Raw genomic sequence first — 19089 nt, 5'->3', positions numbered from 1 at the left:
TTGGTTTTGCTTGTATTTTATGTAGCAGAAGCAATGAACAACACTAATACTGTACTTTCTTAACAAACAGAATGATTGTGAACTGGTTATTGGTCAACAGCTTCATTGAACTTTTGATTCAATACACAACATGTTTTAACAGTGATTCATTCTAGAAAATAGATCAAAACAGAAGCCAAAATAGTATTCAGCTTATTAGAGAAAGAAACAAGAGCACTGGGAAGCAAACCCCATGCTCATATATTTTTCTTCTGTCATACAAGGGGTATAACATTTAGTATTGTTTTTGCAACATGTGTTCCAAGTTTTATTTGAATATCTTTTTTGTTTTTACCTAACATTTTCTGGAAAATATGGCAAAGGTTAAAAGTTTTTGCATGCTGACAACACCAAGCCATGACACCACCAAGGCCATGGCATACCTTGTTTTTTTGTCTGAAAAGCAGACCAGACAATAATTACAAAATTAACAAAACAACATATTACTACTGTTTCAAGCCATAGTTTGGAAAGTCCTCAACTTTTTCTTCTTTTTACTTTAAAAACACAAAGCAAAAGTTACAAAATTGTGATAAACAAAACATGTTACAGCTGTTTTAAGCAAAAGTGACAATACCATGATCATATCCTGAAAAACAGCAAGGTACAAATTGCAAAACAACAAACATTCAACATGTCAGAGTTATTCAAAGCCATATTTTACCACACAGGGCTTTTTTGCCCAATTTGGGAAAAAGACCCTAGACATTTTGGGAAATTTTGCGTCGTGAAAATGCCGAAATTGGGAAATTTTACAGTTAAAAGAAAAAGCTGTCTAGTCTCCAGCGAATTAGGAAATGGTTTTATATTAGTTTATTTCCCTTTAAAAGACCCAAATTTGCTGAAATATCAATCCTTGGGTGTAAATATCTATTGCAATAAATCGATCATGACAGATAATATTTCATACAGATATCTAAATGTGATGAAAATCAATGATTTCCGAATTCAATTATCAAAAAAACTTAACATCACATAATTGATATGATGTTGAAAATGATCCAGTACATGTAAAAAGACTTTCTAAAAAAAATAAAAAATTTGATTGGGATTTTTTTATGAAAATTGGGAAAAATATCTTATATTTTGCTTTGGGAATGGGTCCGATAGTCGGACCCGTGGGTACTATAGAAAAAGCCCTGCCACAGATTACTGTAAGTTACTGATGTTCAATGGCCAGGTCTGCCAGAATTTTTGTTGTTGAAATTAATCTCTAACATACAAAACAAATGTTTATACAATAGCAATCATCAAACTAGTTTATAGAACACCTTTTCAGGTTTAAAAAAATTAAGCTCATATTTCTATCGAAGCTAACGGGTTTTTGTCACAATGACTTGTATCCCAATGACTGTGTATGCTTTTCCACAGCTAGGTTCAAAGGAGTGTACATGGCCCAATTAGATCTTGCCGTGGAACTCTGGGAGGTGTTTGTCCAGCAGTTTGAGAATGTACATCTTGGAGAACTGGAAGAATGTGTTGAAGTCCCGTATGCCCTCCTTACAGTCCATCTGCACACAAACCTGACACACAAACATACAGGGGCATCTATTATTAAAATTGAATGTACATTAAGAATTCTAATGCAGAAATAAATGGATTTTGGATGCATGAAAATATAACGATAATTAATTGGACTTTAAAGATTGCAAACTAGGTCATTAAACGCCTGGTATCAGTTAACATAAAGAGTAGATTTACAAACTGTAAGTACTTAATGTATTGTGTCCTTTTCATCATTTGTTTACAAATCAGTTATCAGCGAGCTAATACTTTGCAAATGATTAAGGTCTATGCTATCAGTGAATGAGCTTATTTGTGGGTCAGATTCCTTAATTTCATGTCCCATTCTGCAGGAACACATGTCTGCATCCTCCTTTTTCGGAGTATCAATATATAAGTTTGTCTTAATCCTTATTCACTTATGCACCAGCATTCAATGTATTTCAGTTTGTTTTGTTGTTAAAGAGACACATATATGTATACATGTAAACCTTTTGATATTTGCTGACATATTAACTTGCTTGTACGCAATGCTTTCCTTTAATACGGTAGTTAAAAGGGACTACCAGTGCCTAGTGGCATTACCTTGGTGTCATTTCCCTCCATGACGGACCACATGTAGCAGTAGAATCCCACCACAGGTTTCCTGAGTGGGGCCCCATCATTCTGGTAGATGGCCTCTGAGATAAGCTTCTCAATCAGCATGCCCTCCTCTGTCCGGCCCTCCTGGTTCACAAGGTAGTTCTTCACCTGCAAAACACACACACACATGTACTGTAACAGGGGATTATACTGACCATTCAACCTGTACTGTGTACTGGTACTTATTATTCCTTGTTGTAAAATGCTTTATCTTCATGCTAAATCAGACAAGCCTGAACCATACACAACTACTAAATGAACAATTTGAATCAAGCCAGACAATCATTTAAATTGAGCAGGGCTTTCAAGTAATTGAATCTCTGCATATTTACGACTTTAATTAATGAAATCAAATGGCTTTAGCATAACGCTATAAGACAAAGGGACTTAAAGCTACCATATTGTCGCCCCCACCTTCTTCCTTCGTGCCCAGGTCATGCACCAGGCCCTCATGAAGAACTGTTTATCCACCTCAGAGTCACATGGCCGTTTGTAGCGCAGTTCTGGCTCATCCTTCTTATATTCAATAAGCTCTTCGCCGTCATCTGAGTCATCCAGAAGCCTGTTTACCTCCATCTCAAGGTTCTTGAAGCGCTTGGACTTAAAGCGCTCTGGCACCGGTACATTTAGGTCAAAGATGCTGGTTGAAGCGGACCTTTTAGCAAAAGGATATAAATTATTACAGTTACATTGTAATTTTCATGTTACTACTTTTGTTAATTTTACATTAATAATTACCAACAGACCAACAATTTAAAGAGAAAGATGTTATCCATCACTTTTGATGCAAACATATATCATCACAAAAAGTTTCAATATCCAAGTTTTGAATGAAAACCATTCAAAACATGACATATAGCATGAATATGTAACAAAGTGAAGGCACCTCTTTTGTCCAAGCTGGTTTCCTTGTTCACCACCCATTGCCAGACTCATCAACCTGTTTGGCCTATAAAAAAAAAAATCAGTTTCTAAAATTGCTCCTTTTATGAGTCAGATATTCATAAGTAAAGAAGACTGTACACTTACCAGTGACAGAATGCATACATATAATGAGAAATAAAAGCGAAATCTAGAATTATGACACATTTAATGAAAGTACCGTAAATACAAGCTGAAACATTTACAGATCAAATATGAACTGTCATAGAAACTTGAAGAAATGGCCCAGATTAGAACTTCCAGTGAACTTGACCTTTTAGGTAAGTGCACACATGCAATGCTTGACACATATGTCCATGCTGCTGTACAATTTTGTGAAGTTTGATAAAAAGGAATAAAACTGTTTGTGTTACAATTGAGGCTGGATATAAGGAAAAGTGGGCACAGGGACAGTGCTCCTTTGAGTTACTTACACTATGCCCTGACTGGGTCCTGGCTGCTCCATCTCTTGTCCCCATCCTGTTTCCTCTTCAACCTCCTCTCCCTGGGCTCCTGTATCTACCCAATCCTGACTCTGGGCTCCCTCCTCCCCCTGGGTGTCTATCTCATGCCCCTGCCCTACCTCCCCTTCAGCTGCTTGCTCCTGTTTCTCTTCAAGGGCTCTAGCTTGCTCTTCCTCGATGGCTTTCCTCTCTGCTTCAAGTTTCTCCTTTATTTCTTTACGTTTTTCTTCACGTCTTGCCTTGCGTCTCTCTCTGAGAGATAAAAAATGTAATAATTTACAATTAATAACCTAAACCACATTCCACAACACAAGAGCACTGCTTATAGGTGCTTGACACTACCTTGCTTAAAATTCTTGCAAAAATTGAATCAAATAATGAAATGCTTCAAATTACTGTTTTTCCAAAAAAAAACACAATATGAACAAATGTCCACAGAGAGGTCAATCCCTCTTTAGTATTTAAGTTAATGAAATAACAAGCAGCTGGCACGAACCTGACTTGTTTGTTGTGCTGCTCAGCAACTCTCATCTTGACGTCCTCCTCTCGCAGTTTCTCCCTCATCTCCTCTGTAGCCTCCGGCAGCTCCTCAACTATCAGCATCAGGGTCTACAATCACCAGCATAACACATGGTGGTAAACTGCTTAGTGATAATCAGGACAGACAGCCAGCAGTTCACCAATCACAGCAACATGGACTAACTTACTTACAACAGAAGAGAGTGGAACTGGACATTTCACATGTGAAGAAGTAGGTGCTACCAGTCTCAACTTAGTAAAAACCCTATCAACAGATAAGGAAGAGAAATAATAAAAAAAACAACAGCACTAAAATAAGAGTCACAATTGACAATGAATTAATCTTATATGTGCATTGTACAAATAATAATTTGAGTTATTATAGAATGATCAACATATGAGGCCAATCATTATTGTAATAAAAAATACACCCATTGACTTTAAACATTAACTATTGTTATATACCCTTAATTGAACAAAGCCACTGGCCATAACACTTAAAGTAGGAAGTCTCTTGAGCCTACCTCCTTGAGGACCCGGAGCACAAAGGCACACACCCGCTTACACCACTCCACCCTCACATTGCCAGAGTCACCCTTCTGCAACATCTTCAGAAACTTGGGCGTTATCATGGTCGGCTTCATCTCAATCTACAACATCAATAACAGGGACCAGCTTAATTGTCACATAAATAATTTGTACTGTACTCATGTTCAATTCAGCTTTTATTTTTGTTACAGTTTACGTATCTATGTGATAAATTTACCTCACAGTTAACTCATATGAAAGGTCACTTGTCGTAAATAAATCTAAAGATGATGACCCATCTCAAAGCCAAGTGTCCACTTTAAATCAAACAGAGTGACAATATTTAAAGTACCTGGTATGTAAAAGCTATTTAAGCAGTTAAACCTGTCATAAAAAGGACCTTAAGCCCAAACACACAGTCTCCCTTGTCTCTGAATTATGTTTGACCCTGCAGGATGCCTTCCAACTTCCACATCCTTCACCTACTCACCTCAAATTCATAGTCTCCCTTGTCTCTAGATGGCATGGGGCTCTTCTTTAGGATTCCCCCTTCCCAACTTCCACATCCTTCTCCTACTCACCTCAAACTCATAGTTACCCTTGTCTCTAGATGGCATGCAGCCCTTCTGTAGGATTCCCCTTCCCAACTTCCACATCCTTCTCCAACTCACCTCAAACTCATAGTCTCCCTTGTCTCTAGATGGCATGGAGCCCTTCTGTAGGATTCCCCTTCCCAACTTCCATATCCTTCTCCAACTCACCTCAAACTCATAGTCTCCCTTGTCTCTAGATGGCATGCAGCCCTTCTGTAGGATTCCCCTTCCCAACTTCCACATCCTTCTCCAACTCACCTCAAACTCATAGTCTCCCTTGTCTCTAGATGGCATGGCATCCCTTCTGTAGGATTCCCCTTCCCAACTTCCATATCCTTCTCCAACTCACCTCAAACTCATAGTCTCCCTTGTCTCTAGATGGCATGCAGCCCTTCTGTAGGATTCCCCTTCCCAACTTCCACATTCTTCTCCAACTCACCTCAAACTCATAGTCCCCCTTGTCTCTAGATGGCATGGGCCCCTTCTTTAGGATTCCCCCTTCCCAACTTCCACACCCTTCTCCTACTCACCTCAAACTCATAGTCCCCCTTGTCTCAAGATGGCATGGGGCCCTTCTTTAGGATTCCCCCTTCCAAACTTCCACATCCTTCTCCTACTCACCTCAAACTCATAGTCCCCCTTGTCTCAAGATGGCATGGGCCCCTTCTTTAGGATTCCCCCTTCCCAACTTCCACATCCTTCTCCTACTCACCTCAAACTCATAGTCCCCCTTGTCTCTAGATGGCATGGGCCCCTTCTTTAGGATTCCCCCTTCCCAACTTCCACATCCTTCTCCTACTCACCTCAAACTCATAGTCCCCCTTGTCTCAAGATGGCATGGGGCCTTCTTTAGGATTCCCCCTTCCAAACTTTCACACCCTTCTCCTACTCACCTCAAACTCATAGTCACACTGGTCTCAAGATGGCATGGGGCCTTCTTTAGGATTCCCCCTTCCCAACTTCCACACCCTTCTCCAACTCACCTCAAACTCATAGTCCCCCTTGTCTCAAGATGGCATGGGGCCTTCTTTAGGATTCCCCCTTCCAAACTTCCACACCCTTCTCCTACTCACCTAAAACTCATCGTACCCCTTGTCTCAAGATGGCATGGGGCCCTTCTTTAGGATTCCCCCTTCCCAACTTCCACACACTTCACCCACTCACCTCAAACTCATAGTCCCCCTTGTCTCTAGATGGCATGGGCCCCTTCTTTAGGATTCACACTTCCAAACTGTCACACACTTCTCCTACTCACCTAAAACTCATCGTACCCCTTGTCTCAAGATGGCATGGGGCCCTTCTTAAGTATTCTGCCTCCCCAACTTCCACATCCTTCTCCTACTCATCTCAATCTCATATCCATCCTTGTCTCTAGATGGCATGGGCCCCTTCTTTAGGATTCACACTTCCAAACTGTCACACACTTCTCCTACTCACCTAAAACTCATCGTACCCCTTGTCTCAAGATGGCATGGGGCCCTTCTTTAGGATTCCCCTTCCCAACTTCCACATCCCTCTCCTACTGATCTCAAACTCATAGTTGCCCTGGTCTCTAGATGGCATGGGGCCCTTCTGTAGTAATCCCCCTTCCCAAATGCCACACCCTTCTCCTACCTAACTCAAACTCATAGTTACCCTTGTCTCTAGAGATGGCATGGGGCCCTTCTTTAGGATTCCCCCTTCCCAACTTCCACATCCTTCTCCTACTCACCTCAAACTCATAGTCCCCCTTGTCTCTAGATGGCATGGGCCCCTTCTTTAGGATTCACACTTCCAAACTGTCACACACTTCTCCTACTCACCTAAAACTCATCGTACCCCTTGTCTCAAGATGGCATGGGGCCCTTCTTTAGGATTCCCCCTTCCCAACTTCCACATCCTTCTCCTACTCACCTCAAACTCATAGTCCCCCTTGTCTCTAGATGGCATGCGGCCCTTCTTAAGTATTCTGCCTCCCCAACTTCCACATCCTTCTCCTACTCATCTCAATCTCATATCCACCCTTGTCTCTAGATGGCATGGGCCCCTTCTTTAGGATTCACACTTCCAAACTGTCACACACTTCTCCTACTCACCTAAAACTCATCGTACCCCTTGTCTCAAGATGGCATGGGGCCCTTCTTTAGGATTCCCCCTTCCCAACTTCCACATCCTTCTCCTACTGATCTCAAACTCATAGTTGCCCTGGTCTCTAGATGGCATGGGTCCCTTCTTTAGGATTCCCCCTTCCCAACTTCCACATCCTTCTCCTACTCACCTCAAACTCATAGTTACCCTTGTCTCAAGATGGCATGGGGCCTTCTTTAGGATTCCCCCTTCCAAACTTCCACACCCTTCTCCTACTCACCTCAAACTCATAGTCCCCCTTGTCTCAAGATGGCATGGGCCCCTTCTTTAGGATTCCCCCTTCCCAACTTCCACATCCTTCTCCAACTCACATCAAACTCATAGTCGCCCTTGTCTCAAGATGGCATGGGGCCTTCTTTAGGATTCCCCCTTCCAAACTTCCACACCCTTCTCCTACTCACCTCAAACTCATAGTCCCCCTTGTCTCAAGATGGCATGGGGCCTTCTTTAGGATTCCCCCTTCCCAACTTCCACATCCCTCTCCTACTGATCTCAAACTCATAGTTGCCCTGGTCTCTAGATGGCATGGGGCCCTTCTGTAGTAATCCCCCTTCCCAAATGCCACACCCTTCTCCTACCTAACTCAAACTCATAGTTACCCTTGTCTCTAGAGATGGCATGGGGCCCTTCTTTAATATTTCCCCTTTCAAACTAACACACCCTTCTCCTACTTACCTCAAACTCATAGTCCCCTTGTTCTCTAGATGGCATGGGGCCCTTGTGTACAATACCCCTTCCCAAATGCCACAGCCTTCCTCTACTCACCTCAAACTCATAGTCTCCCTTGTCTCTTGATGGCATGCGACCTTTCTGCATGATCGCTTCCTGCTTCTCCTGGTCTTCCTGTTGGATGATCTCTGGCACTTCACTGTTGAGCAGGTGAATCAGGTCTCCACCCTGAAGGGTTTATTGTTGTATGGAATAGTATGTACATTCACACATAATAAAGGCGAAAGCTGGTTGTTTCAATTCAAAACATGTAGATATTCTGTAATGTCATGTACTTGATGCATGTCAGTTGACAATAAACAAATATTACTGAATGGCAGAAATTAGACCGGATAGGTTACAGAGCTTACTGTTGCACAAAACTATAAGAGATAACATTATTTACCCCCATTACCTCCTGGATGCCACCTGGACACAGGATTTGAAGTTTTAACAAGTGAAATGTGTAAGAAATGTGAAGAACACAACAACCCATACTAACAAATATTTGTATGAAATTTAAATGTGTATATGCAATACTTTTGGTTTGTGACATGCAATCTTTTACAACCTTTTGTTCCTAATCAAGGGCCATAAATACTGTAAATCCAAGAGAATTTCACGCTATTTGCAAGTGCACAACAGCCCATGCTGCCCAACAATCAAGTGAGCAGGTGCAATAATGTTGTTGCTACATGCAACTCAAGATTTTTCAGACCATTGTTAAGCACCATTACTGTTGTAAGCTCAAGTGAAATGTGACAAACAATGGCAGATGCTTAAAGATGCAATCTTACTCCGACATAAGCACTAGCAGTACCACAATTAATACAATTGTTTGAATTTACCGAAAAGGATGAACAAATATCGAAAAACAATGGTTGTTATGAAGGATACCATGTTTTATATGAAAGGTGCTGAAAACATGGTATTTCTAACTAATGATATGATAGTTGATCACAGTAAATATTTTAGTCATTTAATATTCGTGCGTTTTCAGCTATCTAATACACGTTAACAAAATTGTTATCAGTAATTAACAATTTCCATAAATGCATTATTTAGTAAGTAGTTAAAAGTTAATCACTCAGTTATGAATTAATTTAAAATACAAGTATCACTTACAGTTCATGTTGATTAACATATGATACCTATGAAGTTTCATGTGAGCAGGTGCTGTACTTTTGGTTCTACTTGTGACACTAGATTTTCCGGACATGTTGCTTGAAGAAGTGCCAAAACCCACTCCTAAACAGCCCCCAAATATATCTATTTGGGAGTAGGATAAGGAATCGACAACACTAACCCCTGATGGTTCAGTCATGGAAAAGCCTTCATTTCCCCAGACAGAGGTTTTGATGGCGGCAATACGAAACTCCCGCACAATCTGATCCCTGCTTTTCTCATTTACATTCTGGGTGATATTGTGGTTCAACACAAATGGATCCTGGACATTGATAGCTGAAGCCTACAAAAATACATATTCATTATAGTAACACTTTTAAAAATATGAGCAAGGTAAAACCCTATTGCTAACAGTGCAAGACAAATGCTTCAAGAAAGGACCATGTAAACCAAACAGTCACCTTCATCCTTTATTCTTTTAAGTATGAATGTTTATGGACAAAGGCATTAGGATTTAACATTTGTCAACATTAAAGAAAAACAAATGGAAAATCAAACATTACATGAAAATATAAATATTTGTGAGGAGATTTCTAATAGAAGGACAAACAAAATCCAGAGTATCAAAACAGCAGTCTTAGTTTAATTAGGATCGTTCATTGACAAAAATGTGTGGTGTATACAGTCCACGCCACCTAGTGTTCACTAAAAAACCAACATTAATCAAGTATGAGTCCAAACCTTAAAAGATCGTAGCCTGCCATCCTCCATGTTGTCCTTGTCAAAGAACGAGATGAAGGACATCTCTGTCGCTGTCCGAGTTTGGAGGATGTTCTCCACAAAGTTGAACGCACTCCAGTATGAGAAAAACCCAGACAGAAGCTCCGCTATAAACGAAGCAGAATTGACGTCAATTGAGAGAAAATCTAGGGGCATAATGATCTATGATGGGAACAAAGCTTGTGACTGGTTGTACCTACCTGCTGACTGGTTGTTGGTAGACTGTGGAATGATCTGCCAGTCCATGGCAAATGTACAGTCCCAGCCCTCTATCTTGGTGCGACCAGTCGGACCTGAATTCAAGAAAGACAGAATAAATCAGAGAGCTTTTCAACCCTATACAAGAGGTCCCTTCATGACCATAGTAACTACTTGATTAAAAGGAGTTACTACCGTCCCTCAGGAAAACCTCGTTTCTTATTTCTTAGAAAGAATAAAAAGACATTAATTAAACCAGTATTAACAACATCACTTTGACACAGTGTTAATTCTTGTCATACACTACATGTAAAAAAAACAACAGATTGTTCCTAATTTCACTCTCCCACCCTTCCTACCATGTAGCTGTGAGAGTTTCTCAATGGTTGGAAGTACTGGCGGGTCAGTGTTCTGTAGGTAGTTGAGCACCATCAGAGTGAGGGCGTAGTTGGACAGCTTTGTGCTCGCCTTGTTGTTCCCAGAAACAAGCTTCACCTACATACAGAAATATCCATATCAGTACAGGAACATCAGATATTGAAAGTCAGATATTGGTAGGGGAACATCCGATATTGGTACAAGGAAGTCAGACTTTGGTACAAGAATGTCAGACTTTGGTACGGAAATGTCAGATTTTCGTACAAGAACATAAGATATTGGTACAAGAATGTCATATATTGGTATTGAAATGTCAGATATAGGTACAGGAACATCAGATATTGGTACAAGAATGTCAGATATTGGTATTGAAATGTCAGAAATAGGCACAGGAACATCTGATATTGGTACAAGAATGTCAGATATTGGTACAGGAATGTCAGCTAGTGTTACATGAATGTCAGGTATTAGTACAGAAACACCAGATATTGGTACAAGAACATAAGATATTGGTACAAGGACGTCATATATTTGGGTGGAATGTCAGGTATTCTTACAGGAATGTCACATATTGGGAAAGAAATGTCAAATTTTTGTTACAGAAAAGTCAGATATTAAACTTGAATGTCAGATACTGTTAAGAAAATTCAGATATTGGCACAGAAATGTGTTACAGAAATGTCAGATAGTGTGCTTGAATGTCAGATAATGTTTACAGGAATGTCAAATTTTGTACTGAAATGTAGGACATTGTTAAGAATCAGATATTATAACATGAATGCTAGCTACTGTACTGAAATATCAGACATTGGTTCCAGAATGTCTTTGGTAACAGAGTGTCAGATATTGGTACCAGAACGTCAGACAGTGTTACAGGAACATCAGATATTGATACCAGAACTTCAGATATTGGTAACAGAATGTCAGATATTGGTACAGGAACGTCATATATTATTACAGGAGCATCCGATATTGTTACAGGAATGTCAGATATTGTTACAGGAACGTCAGATACAGGAATGTTACACATTGCTTCAGGATTTTTCATAAGTAAGTAAACAATAAGTCTATAAAATATTTTTATGAACACATTCGCTCACTATTTCATCATCACTACACATGTTTATATGTATTAAATTATTCATGACATTCTTGAAAAAAAAAAATCTTTTGAATAATCTTTTCTGCAAAACTGCACCTCAAGTATACAGGTCATTTACCCGCAACCTTTACCGGAGCAAATGGCAAATTTTAGGTGCAGTCCACAGAGCAGATAATACTCACCTTTCCCCAATAGCGTATAGCATACACCAGTAGTCGGACTCTACTGTTCAGTACACTATACAGGTAGAGTAACTTGGTGTTCTGCAGCGCAAGTCTGTCGGGAAATAGACATGATCACATGGGTTAGATAAAACAAGGAATAAACCATACACACATCAACTGGCAAATATGCTTTTTGCAGGTGTGAGATTTTTAATATACATACTTTGAAATGTATGTGCACTTCATAAACTTTGTGTCAAATGCTCTTATTAACAACTGCAAGTAAACTGTTCAGTTGCACAAGGAGGGTTTTCCTTAATATTTCATAACAGATACATTAGCTAATAATAGAAGAGATTTGAGAAATCTTCATACTTTTTACCTGGATATTTTTTTAAATAGCCCAGAGCTAGCAAACATAGTTTGTCGTGCCCATTGCCAGTGAAATGTGTATGTTCAAGGGGTTCTGATATTTCAGATCCCCACACCTCTGCACCACAGAACAGCAGTCCATTTAAAGTTAGTTGATAAAGTTTTCATTCAGATATGGTGCATCAGTGATGTAATATTGTTTAGATCAAAGACTCATTTACTGTCATTGATCTAGATAGCGATAACATTAAATCAGTTTATATAATTTGAATATAAAACATTCAATACACACCTTAAATTAAAAACTATATACAGTTTCATAGTCGCAACAACTCAGTTAAATCAGTTAATACAATTTGCATACAATTTTTTTTGGTAAAATACTATTATACAGTTTTGAGTTCTAATGAATGTTTGTGAAATACCTCAATACAAAATTTCAAGCCTTACTTGTTGTTAAGTGAGAGATCACACTTGATGTTATCTCCATACTTGAAGCGTACAATGGGACACCTGTTACTGGGTATAACCTGGGGGTCCTGGATGCCAGGTAGATGCTCCGTGAGGATGCGACACATAAGCTTACACTGGTCCTGTAGCCCCATACGGGAAAGGTCCGCAGGGATCAGTGGGCCCCATTCCTTATCCTTTAGGAACTTGAAGTCTCTCACAAATGGCAGCTTTATTGGCTGGATCAAGTAACATAACATTTCAAATTAGCAACAAAAAACAAAAACAATGAAAAACACGTAAAATCAACTTGATATTCTGTGCTCTAACCTTTGATCCAGCATTATACCTTCAATAAAGTTGCCAAATATAAATTTGCTCTGGAGTGAGTCAATATATAGTGGTTTTACTCCTCAGCTAGACACAAGTATGAAGTTGATTTATTTCAAACAAATCATTTATATGAACGGATTTAAATATAGACAGGATGAATATTTCAAAATAAGACTGTCTGACAAAACTTTAAAGAAGAGATGTTTGTCAAACATTATGCCCCCCCCTGAGCGCCATGTTGTCAGGATTATATGGACAATTGAATGAAAAATGCATGGATGGAAATGACAGCTGATTTGTCACTGACATTGGATGCCGTTGAGGCAGTTTTAAGATTATGACCATTCAAAGGATAGAGTGTGTTATGACCACGACCTTTGACTCAATGACCTCAAAATCCATAGGAGTCTTCAGCTGGTCACCAAAAACCTGAATGTCAAGTTTGAGGGCCATAGGTGCAGGTATTGTCAAGTTATCACACAGACAAGCTTTATTTCGTTCAAGGTCACACTGACCTTGACCTCACTCTGACCTTGACCTTTGACCCGTAAAATCATAAGGGGTCATCAGAGGTCAGACGCAAACTCCAAGTCAAGTTTGAGGGCCATGGGTGCAGGCATTGTCAAATTATAACTCAAACAAATTTTCACATTCACGGTCACTGTGACATTGACCTTTGACCCCTAAAATCAATAGGGGTCATCTATTGGTCTGGTCCAACCTCCAAGTCAAGTTTGAGGGCTATGGATGCAGACATTGTTGAGTTATCAGTAGGACAACCTTTTATCATTCAAGGTCACTGTGACCTTGACATTTGGTCCGATGACCCCCTAAAACAATAGGGGTAATCAACTGGTCAGGCCCAACCTCCAAGTCAAGTTTGAGGGCCATGGGTGCAGGCATTGTCGAGTTATCACTCGGACATTAACCAATCAAGGTCACTGTGACCTTGACCTTTGGCCCGATGACCCCCAAAACAATAGTCAGGCCCAACTTTCATATCAAATTTGATGACCATAGGTCTAGGCATTGTTGAGTTATCACTCTGCCAAGCTTTAAAATTATTTTATCATTAAAGGTCACTTCCACCTCGACCTTTGACCCGATGAGCCCTAAAATCAATATGGGTCATCTACTGGTCAGCAGGCCCAACCTTCATCTGAAGTTTGATGACTATAAATCCAGGAATTGTTGAGTTATCACACGAACAAGCTTTGATCTACCGACGGACCGATCGACCTACCGACCGACATGTGCAAAGCAATATACCCCTCTTCTTCGAAGGGGGGCATAAACAATAACAAGAGATATATCCATATTGCGCTGAGCCCTCAAAAAAATCTTCCATACAGCAAGATCAGCTACTTATGAATGTGTGTACCTGCGTTTCCCATGTACGACTGTGCATGGTGGACAGATCCAGGAAGATGTCCATATCGCACCCACTCAGTCCAAAACCATTCACTGACGACCCAAACTGGTTCACTGTACAGCCTGCTCAACAGTTTTATATATATAATTAATATGAAATGTGTTAGTGATATGATTGATTTCAGACAAAAAACGTATCATTTTCATTTCAAACGAGTGAGAAACTCTGTGGGGATTATGTCCCATGCCAATGGTAGTGGAGGGGAGTTATATCCATAGGGGTGTTGTCCTTCACTGTTGATCCTTACCTGGGAAGAACTTGGCAAGCTCTGTCTGGAGTTTCTCACAGAGGGAGAACTTGGTCTGGGCCTCCTCTGCAGTCACCTGGAGATTCTGACACAGCCACTCCAGCTGGTTCTGAACCTGGGACAAACAACAAATACATTGGAGGAAGGGTAGCAATTAATCATCATTAAATGTTTGATTTGGTAAAGAAAAATAGAATAAAGCATAACTAAATGCAATACTTGGTAGATCGTTTTTATGTTACATATATCAAACTTATAAAACAAAACAATGGAATCATGACCCAGGCAAATGAAACAATGTGAGCGTACCCCTTTGACCTGCACCAGCTTCTCAATGAGTTCTTCGTGGTAGTACTGATCGATCTGATCTTCAACATTCACTTTTTTCTTGGCATGCTCTGATTGGCTGGCCCAGTAAGGGTCCATCTGGCTGGAGGGTCCTGACGGGCCTGGCCCCATCCCCCGCCCCATCCCCCCTTGGCTTATATATCCGCCTGCTGCCAGCATCCCACCACCACCACCTCTACCACCACCACCATCACGACCACCTAATAGGATGTTAAACACATGTTATAGCCTCATACATCATTATGAAGATTTCTTAGTCAAATGATGTACAAATGATGTACATATATTTGAGCATCATCTTTGAGATATTACATACCGATAAAAGTAATACAGCAATGAAATGACTCGTAAGCAAAATGTCAAAATATTCAGTGGCACTAAGCTGACATGTAATTCACAGGAATTGCATCCGAAGGAAGTCCATGCACAAATTTTCTAAAATAAACTTGCAAATATGTGTAAAGCACTAACCTCTATGTCCACTACCGAGTTCTCCACCCCTCTGAAACTGCTGGTAGCCATATTGATGCTGGTTTACGGGTGGACCACCTGGGACCTGGAGAAAAGAGGTATTTGGAATACAGAATTCAGTACAGATGGGGAGCAATCTAATGTTTAAGCATGACATGTTAAGGTTTAAATGTCAACATCTTATTTTCATGTGATTTAACTTTTTTTTAAATTATACAAAAATAATACAGTTTGATTCTTGTAATCATACTAACACCTCCAAATATTTTTTTAGCAGAATTTGCCCATTTGAAATACATGGGAACAAAAAGTTGTGTAATTAGTATACCTGTATTTCTCTGGGTTTAACTATCAGGTTCTGGCTGTTCAGTCTGTGATTTGTTGTGTTTAAAACATAATCCACAGTATCAGCATTAGAGAACTCTATTATGCAAAACATATTCTGAAATGACAGAATGATAAACCTATTTAAATATGTTATATTTAATAGCAAGACACACATTTTATCAGAACTTACATCTAGACCCATGCATTAGAAAAAATATATATATATATATATATATATGAAATTGACCGCTCCATTCTATGTGATATATGCTCCAAGTTATAAATACAGGTAGTATCGGTACTTAAAATTTACATTCCAAATGTTCACATGCTTTAACTATGTGGTTATAAAAACAGTTGATATATTTGTCAAAACAATACAAAACTATGCAAAGCTACTTTAACGTGTTATTTCGTATAAAAACATATTACTTAATGTTTTATCCACCTAAGTACAGTGTAATACCTGGGGCTTAACAATGGTAACCTTGGTGACTCTTCCAAACTGTGCAAAGTATTGCCAGAGCTCGGTCTCGGTGGTACCCCGGGGGAAATTGCGCACAAAGACGCTAAGTTTGGCACCTTCCCTTTTATTACTCCAGTGCTGAAGGGCCTTCTGATGACGCTTGCCCTGAATATGCCATCGCATCGAGTTGACTGAAAAATAAATCCCTCACTTTCATTGATTAAGTATCTTAATTTGAGCATTGATACTGTAAAACAAAATACCAAATATCAAAAAAAAGAAAAGCTTTAGAATAACTGTCATACATTATTTGCTTCTACAATGTATGTGAAAAAACTTAATACATCTACGTGTTAAATTTGTAATAATCAATAAACAGGCTCTAGTGAAAAAAGTATGTAAAAGAAGTCCCAATGATTATTCTTATTTTCAATTTGTCAATGGGCGTAACTTACTATTTTAGCCAGTTATTGACTCTCAACACATTTGTCTTCTCTGATTGTAAACATGTGTACCAATGTTCAGATATCTTAACTGATGTGTGAGTGTGTATGATGATGCCACAAATGATGACAACACAACAGTTATGTCAACTGACTCAAAACCTGTACTTTTTTCATGAAATAAAGATGAGGATTTCGGAATATATGATGACTTACAGTTTGGAAGCTCTGCATCACAAACTTCACAGTGCAGGACACCTTGCTGATTCATTGTTCTTTTCTGAAAAGTAGGCCATTGAATAAATTTTATGATTGTACCATGTGCAGTTTTAAGAGACAGTCACAATAGGAGCCCAATTTGGCAAAAAAAAATACCTTAAAAGAATTCAGTTCAGGACACTCTGCTATATAACACATTATAAAATTAAGACAAGTGTATACATTTCTCAATCAAGGTAAATATTATTCTAGAATGAGTCTTTCACAATTTTTACACAAAAATAACACAACACTGTCATGTTTGTTCTGTTCACTGTGTTTTTAATACATAATGTAGTTACTGATATTTGTTTCACTGTTTTGTTCAAACTGTTTCAAACTTGTTTATATGTCATCATCTCATGCATATTATTAGCTACAATAACGATCAGGGATACTTGTTTTATTATTTTGACATTTCTTATGTACCCCTTAACACTATAACTCTCTACCATTTAACACTGGGCGAAAGAATATATAGAAATATTCTGCATCGATGTTGAATAATAACGACAAAGTTGTTAATTTTACCAGACAGTGATCTAAACTGGATTTAATTTGTCATTAGAGTTATTTTCACATAAATATATTCTTGGTCGCGAATACCGTTATACATGTACACAACCTGTCAGATTTGTCCAAGATTTACATATATCGGGATACTTGATAAACAATGGACACATGTAATTGTTTTATTATATCTGAACATATTTTTTTGGCATAATGACATAAATAAATATATGTTTTAATAGTAGGCAATAATATTCTCGTAGAAATTTGATTTTATAACAGAGATAATTTCAAAATTGTGGCCGCGAGGATTCTCTGCGCAAGGACTTTTTGCTGGAATGGTGGACGTCACGAGTCTGCCATATAGTAAAACAAAATTGTCAAACGTTGACGGCCATTTAGGTGAACTAGCATATTATATGCCAAAGATGCAAATAAAAACTTTAAACTTGATCAATACCAAAAAGTTAAATAGAAGTTATCATGGTGGCTGGCAAGTTAATGGCTTTCACTGCCTGAAATGATCCCAATGATACCATCGGAATCATTCCAGGCTCTCATAACAGCAGTAGAATTAGTTGAAAAGACCTGTGTATGGCGAAATTTTGGCGAGAGTGTGTATAACTTTAATCCGATTCCTGCTACAAATTGGAATAACCGGTAAGATTGTTGTGTCATTTCGATGTAAAAATGATTATTCTTTGCGCAGAACGCTGTTTCTTCTCTTGTCAATTATAACTCTAGTGGATTTTTAGATTTTATAGAATGTTGAAATATCGTCGCCAAATCATAATTAATAGTTGTATTGTGTCCCATGACGTGATAAGCAGCCCATAAAATGTTGTATTTTTTTCATTTTCAGGATCAAGACTGATTTTACCCAACTGAGGCCACAGCCAACTATTTAATGCACCAGTCAATTGTAACCACGGCCCTCCCAGGTCCGGGGGAATAGGGGGGATAGCCGGGAAATGGGCCATGTTTTTACCTAAGTTCAGGTTGCCCTGCAGTGCTGGGTGAATGCAGTGGTTTTGTCTTTGCGCAAAATATAGCGGGGAATGGGCCTTACCTTGGGTGCAGGGGCATTTGGCGGGGATTTAACCATCAGTTCGTCCCCGCAGGACGAAGATTTTACTAGGGATTGGCTGGACCGAAAGTCAAAGTCCCCACTATTCCCCTGGGGCTGTGGTTACAATTGACTGGTGCATAAAGTAAGCCAGGGGCAGCTGTTGGGATCTGCACTATACATTCAAGTCTCTGTGAAATTTAGGTCTTCGTAAGCTACCATACAATAATACAACCTAAAGTAAATTAGTACGACTAATCCTGGCGTGGGGCGGATGTCGGGGAAAAGAAAACAGTCTGCGATCAGCAAATACGCTCTCAAATGAAACTATAACATTTTCTACACCGTTTTTCAAAAATAACGTAAACATCATCTAATATGGAAATAGTAGTGTATTTTGTCAATACTGCCATACCGTAATGCAAGAGTTTCAGCTGCAAATGTTTGGTTAAATATTTATCTTTGTACGGCAGCGGCCATTTTATTTATGAGTCAACGAATTAAATCGTCGTCATCGTACGTACTACCGTTTCATCATCATCGTCATCATCGACTGCAACACCATCCAACATCAC

At 39.2% G+C, this 19089-nt stretch overlaps 1 protein-coding gene across 1 annotated transcript; it reads right to left on the bottom strand.

Annotated features, from left to right (window-relative positions):
• Positions 1–19006, bottom strand: LOC128228740 (speckle targeted PIP5K1A-regulated poly(A) polymerase-like). Its single transcript, XM_052940225.1, has 22 exons — positions 18930–19006; positions 16897–16960; positions 16238–16428; positions 15773–15886; positions 15445–15529; positions 14935–15173; positions 14626–14740; positions 14328–14440; positions 12614–12852; positions 11810–11903; positions 10507–10642; positions 10150–10242; positions 9911–10056; positions 9351–9512; positions 8102–8233; positions 4613–4738; positions 4066–4178; positions 3540–3821; positions 3071–3133; positions 2599–2839; positions 2128–2292; positions 1–1562 (listed from the first exon to the last, which is right to left on the bottom strand). Exons 2-22 carry the CDS (start codon positions 16949–16951, stop codon positions 1440–1442), a joined length of 3027 nt encoding a protein of 1008 aa, XP_052796185.1. The 5' UTR covers positions 16952–16960; positions 18930–19006; the 3' UTR covers positions 1–1439.
• Positions 19007–19089: the final 83 nt, after the last annotated feature.

This window comes from Mya arenaria, chromosome 3 (genome assembly GCF_026914265.1).
Source record: "Mya arenaria isolate MELC-2E11 chromosome 3, ASM2691426v1".
In the NCBI taxonomy this organism is placed as follows: Eukaryota; Metazoa; Mollusca; class Bivalvia; order Myida; family Myidae; genus Mya; species Mya arenaria.
This window is presented reverse-complemented; position numbering and strand designations above follow the sequence as displayed.

Excerpts from the sequence above, each read along its gene's own strand:
- LOC128228740 (XM_052940225.1), bottom strand. The coding sequence starts at position 16,951 with ATGAATCAGCAAGGTGTCCTGCACTGTGAAGTTTGTGATGCAGAGCTT. Across the intron at positions 14,441-14,625 it reads GCTTGCCAAGTTCTTCCCAG|GCTGTACAGTGAACCAGTTT; the intron begins GTAAGGATCAAC and ends ACTGTTGAGCAG. Across the intron at positions 8,234-9,350 it reads CCATGACTGAACCATCAGGG|GGTGGAGACCTGATTCACCT; the intron begins GTTAGTGTTGTC and ends TAAACCCTTCAG.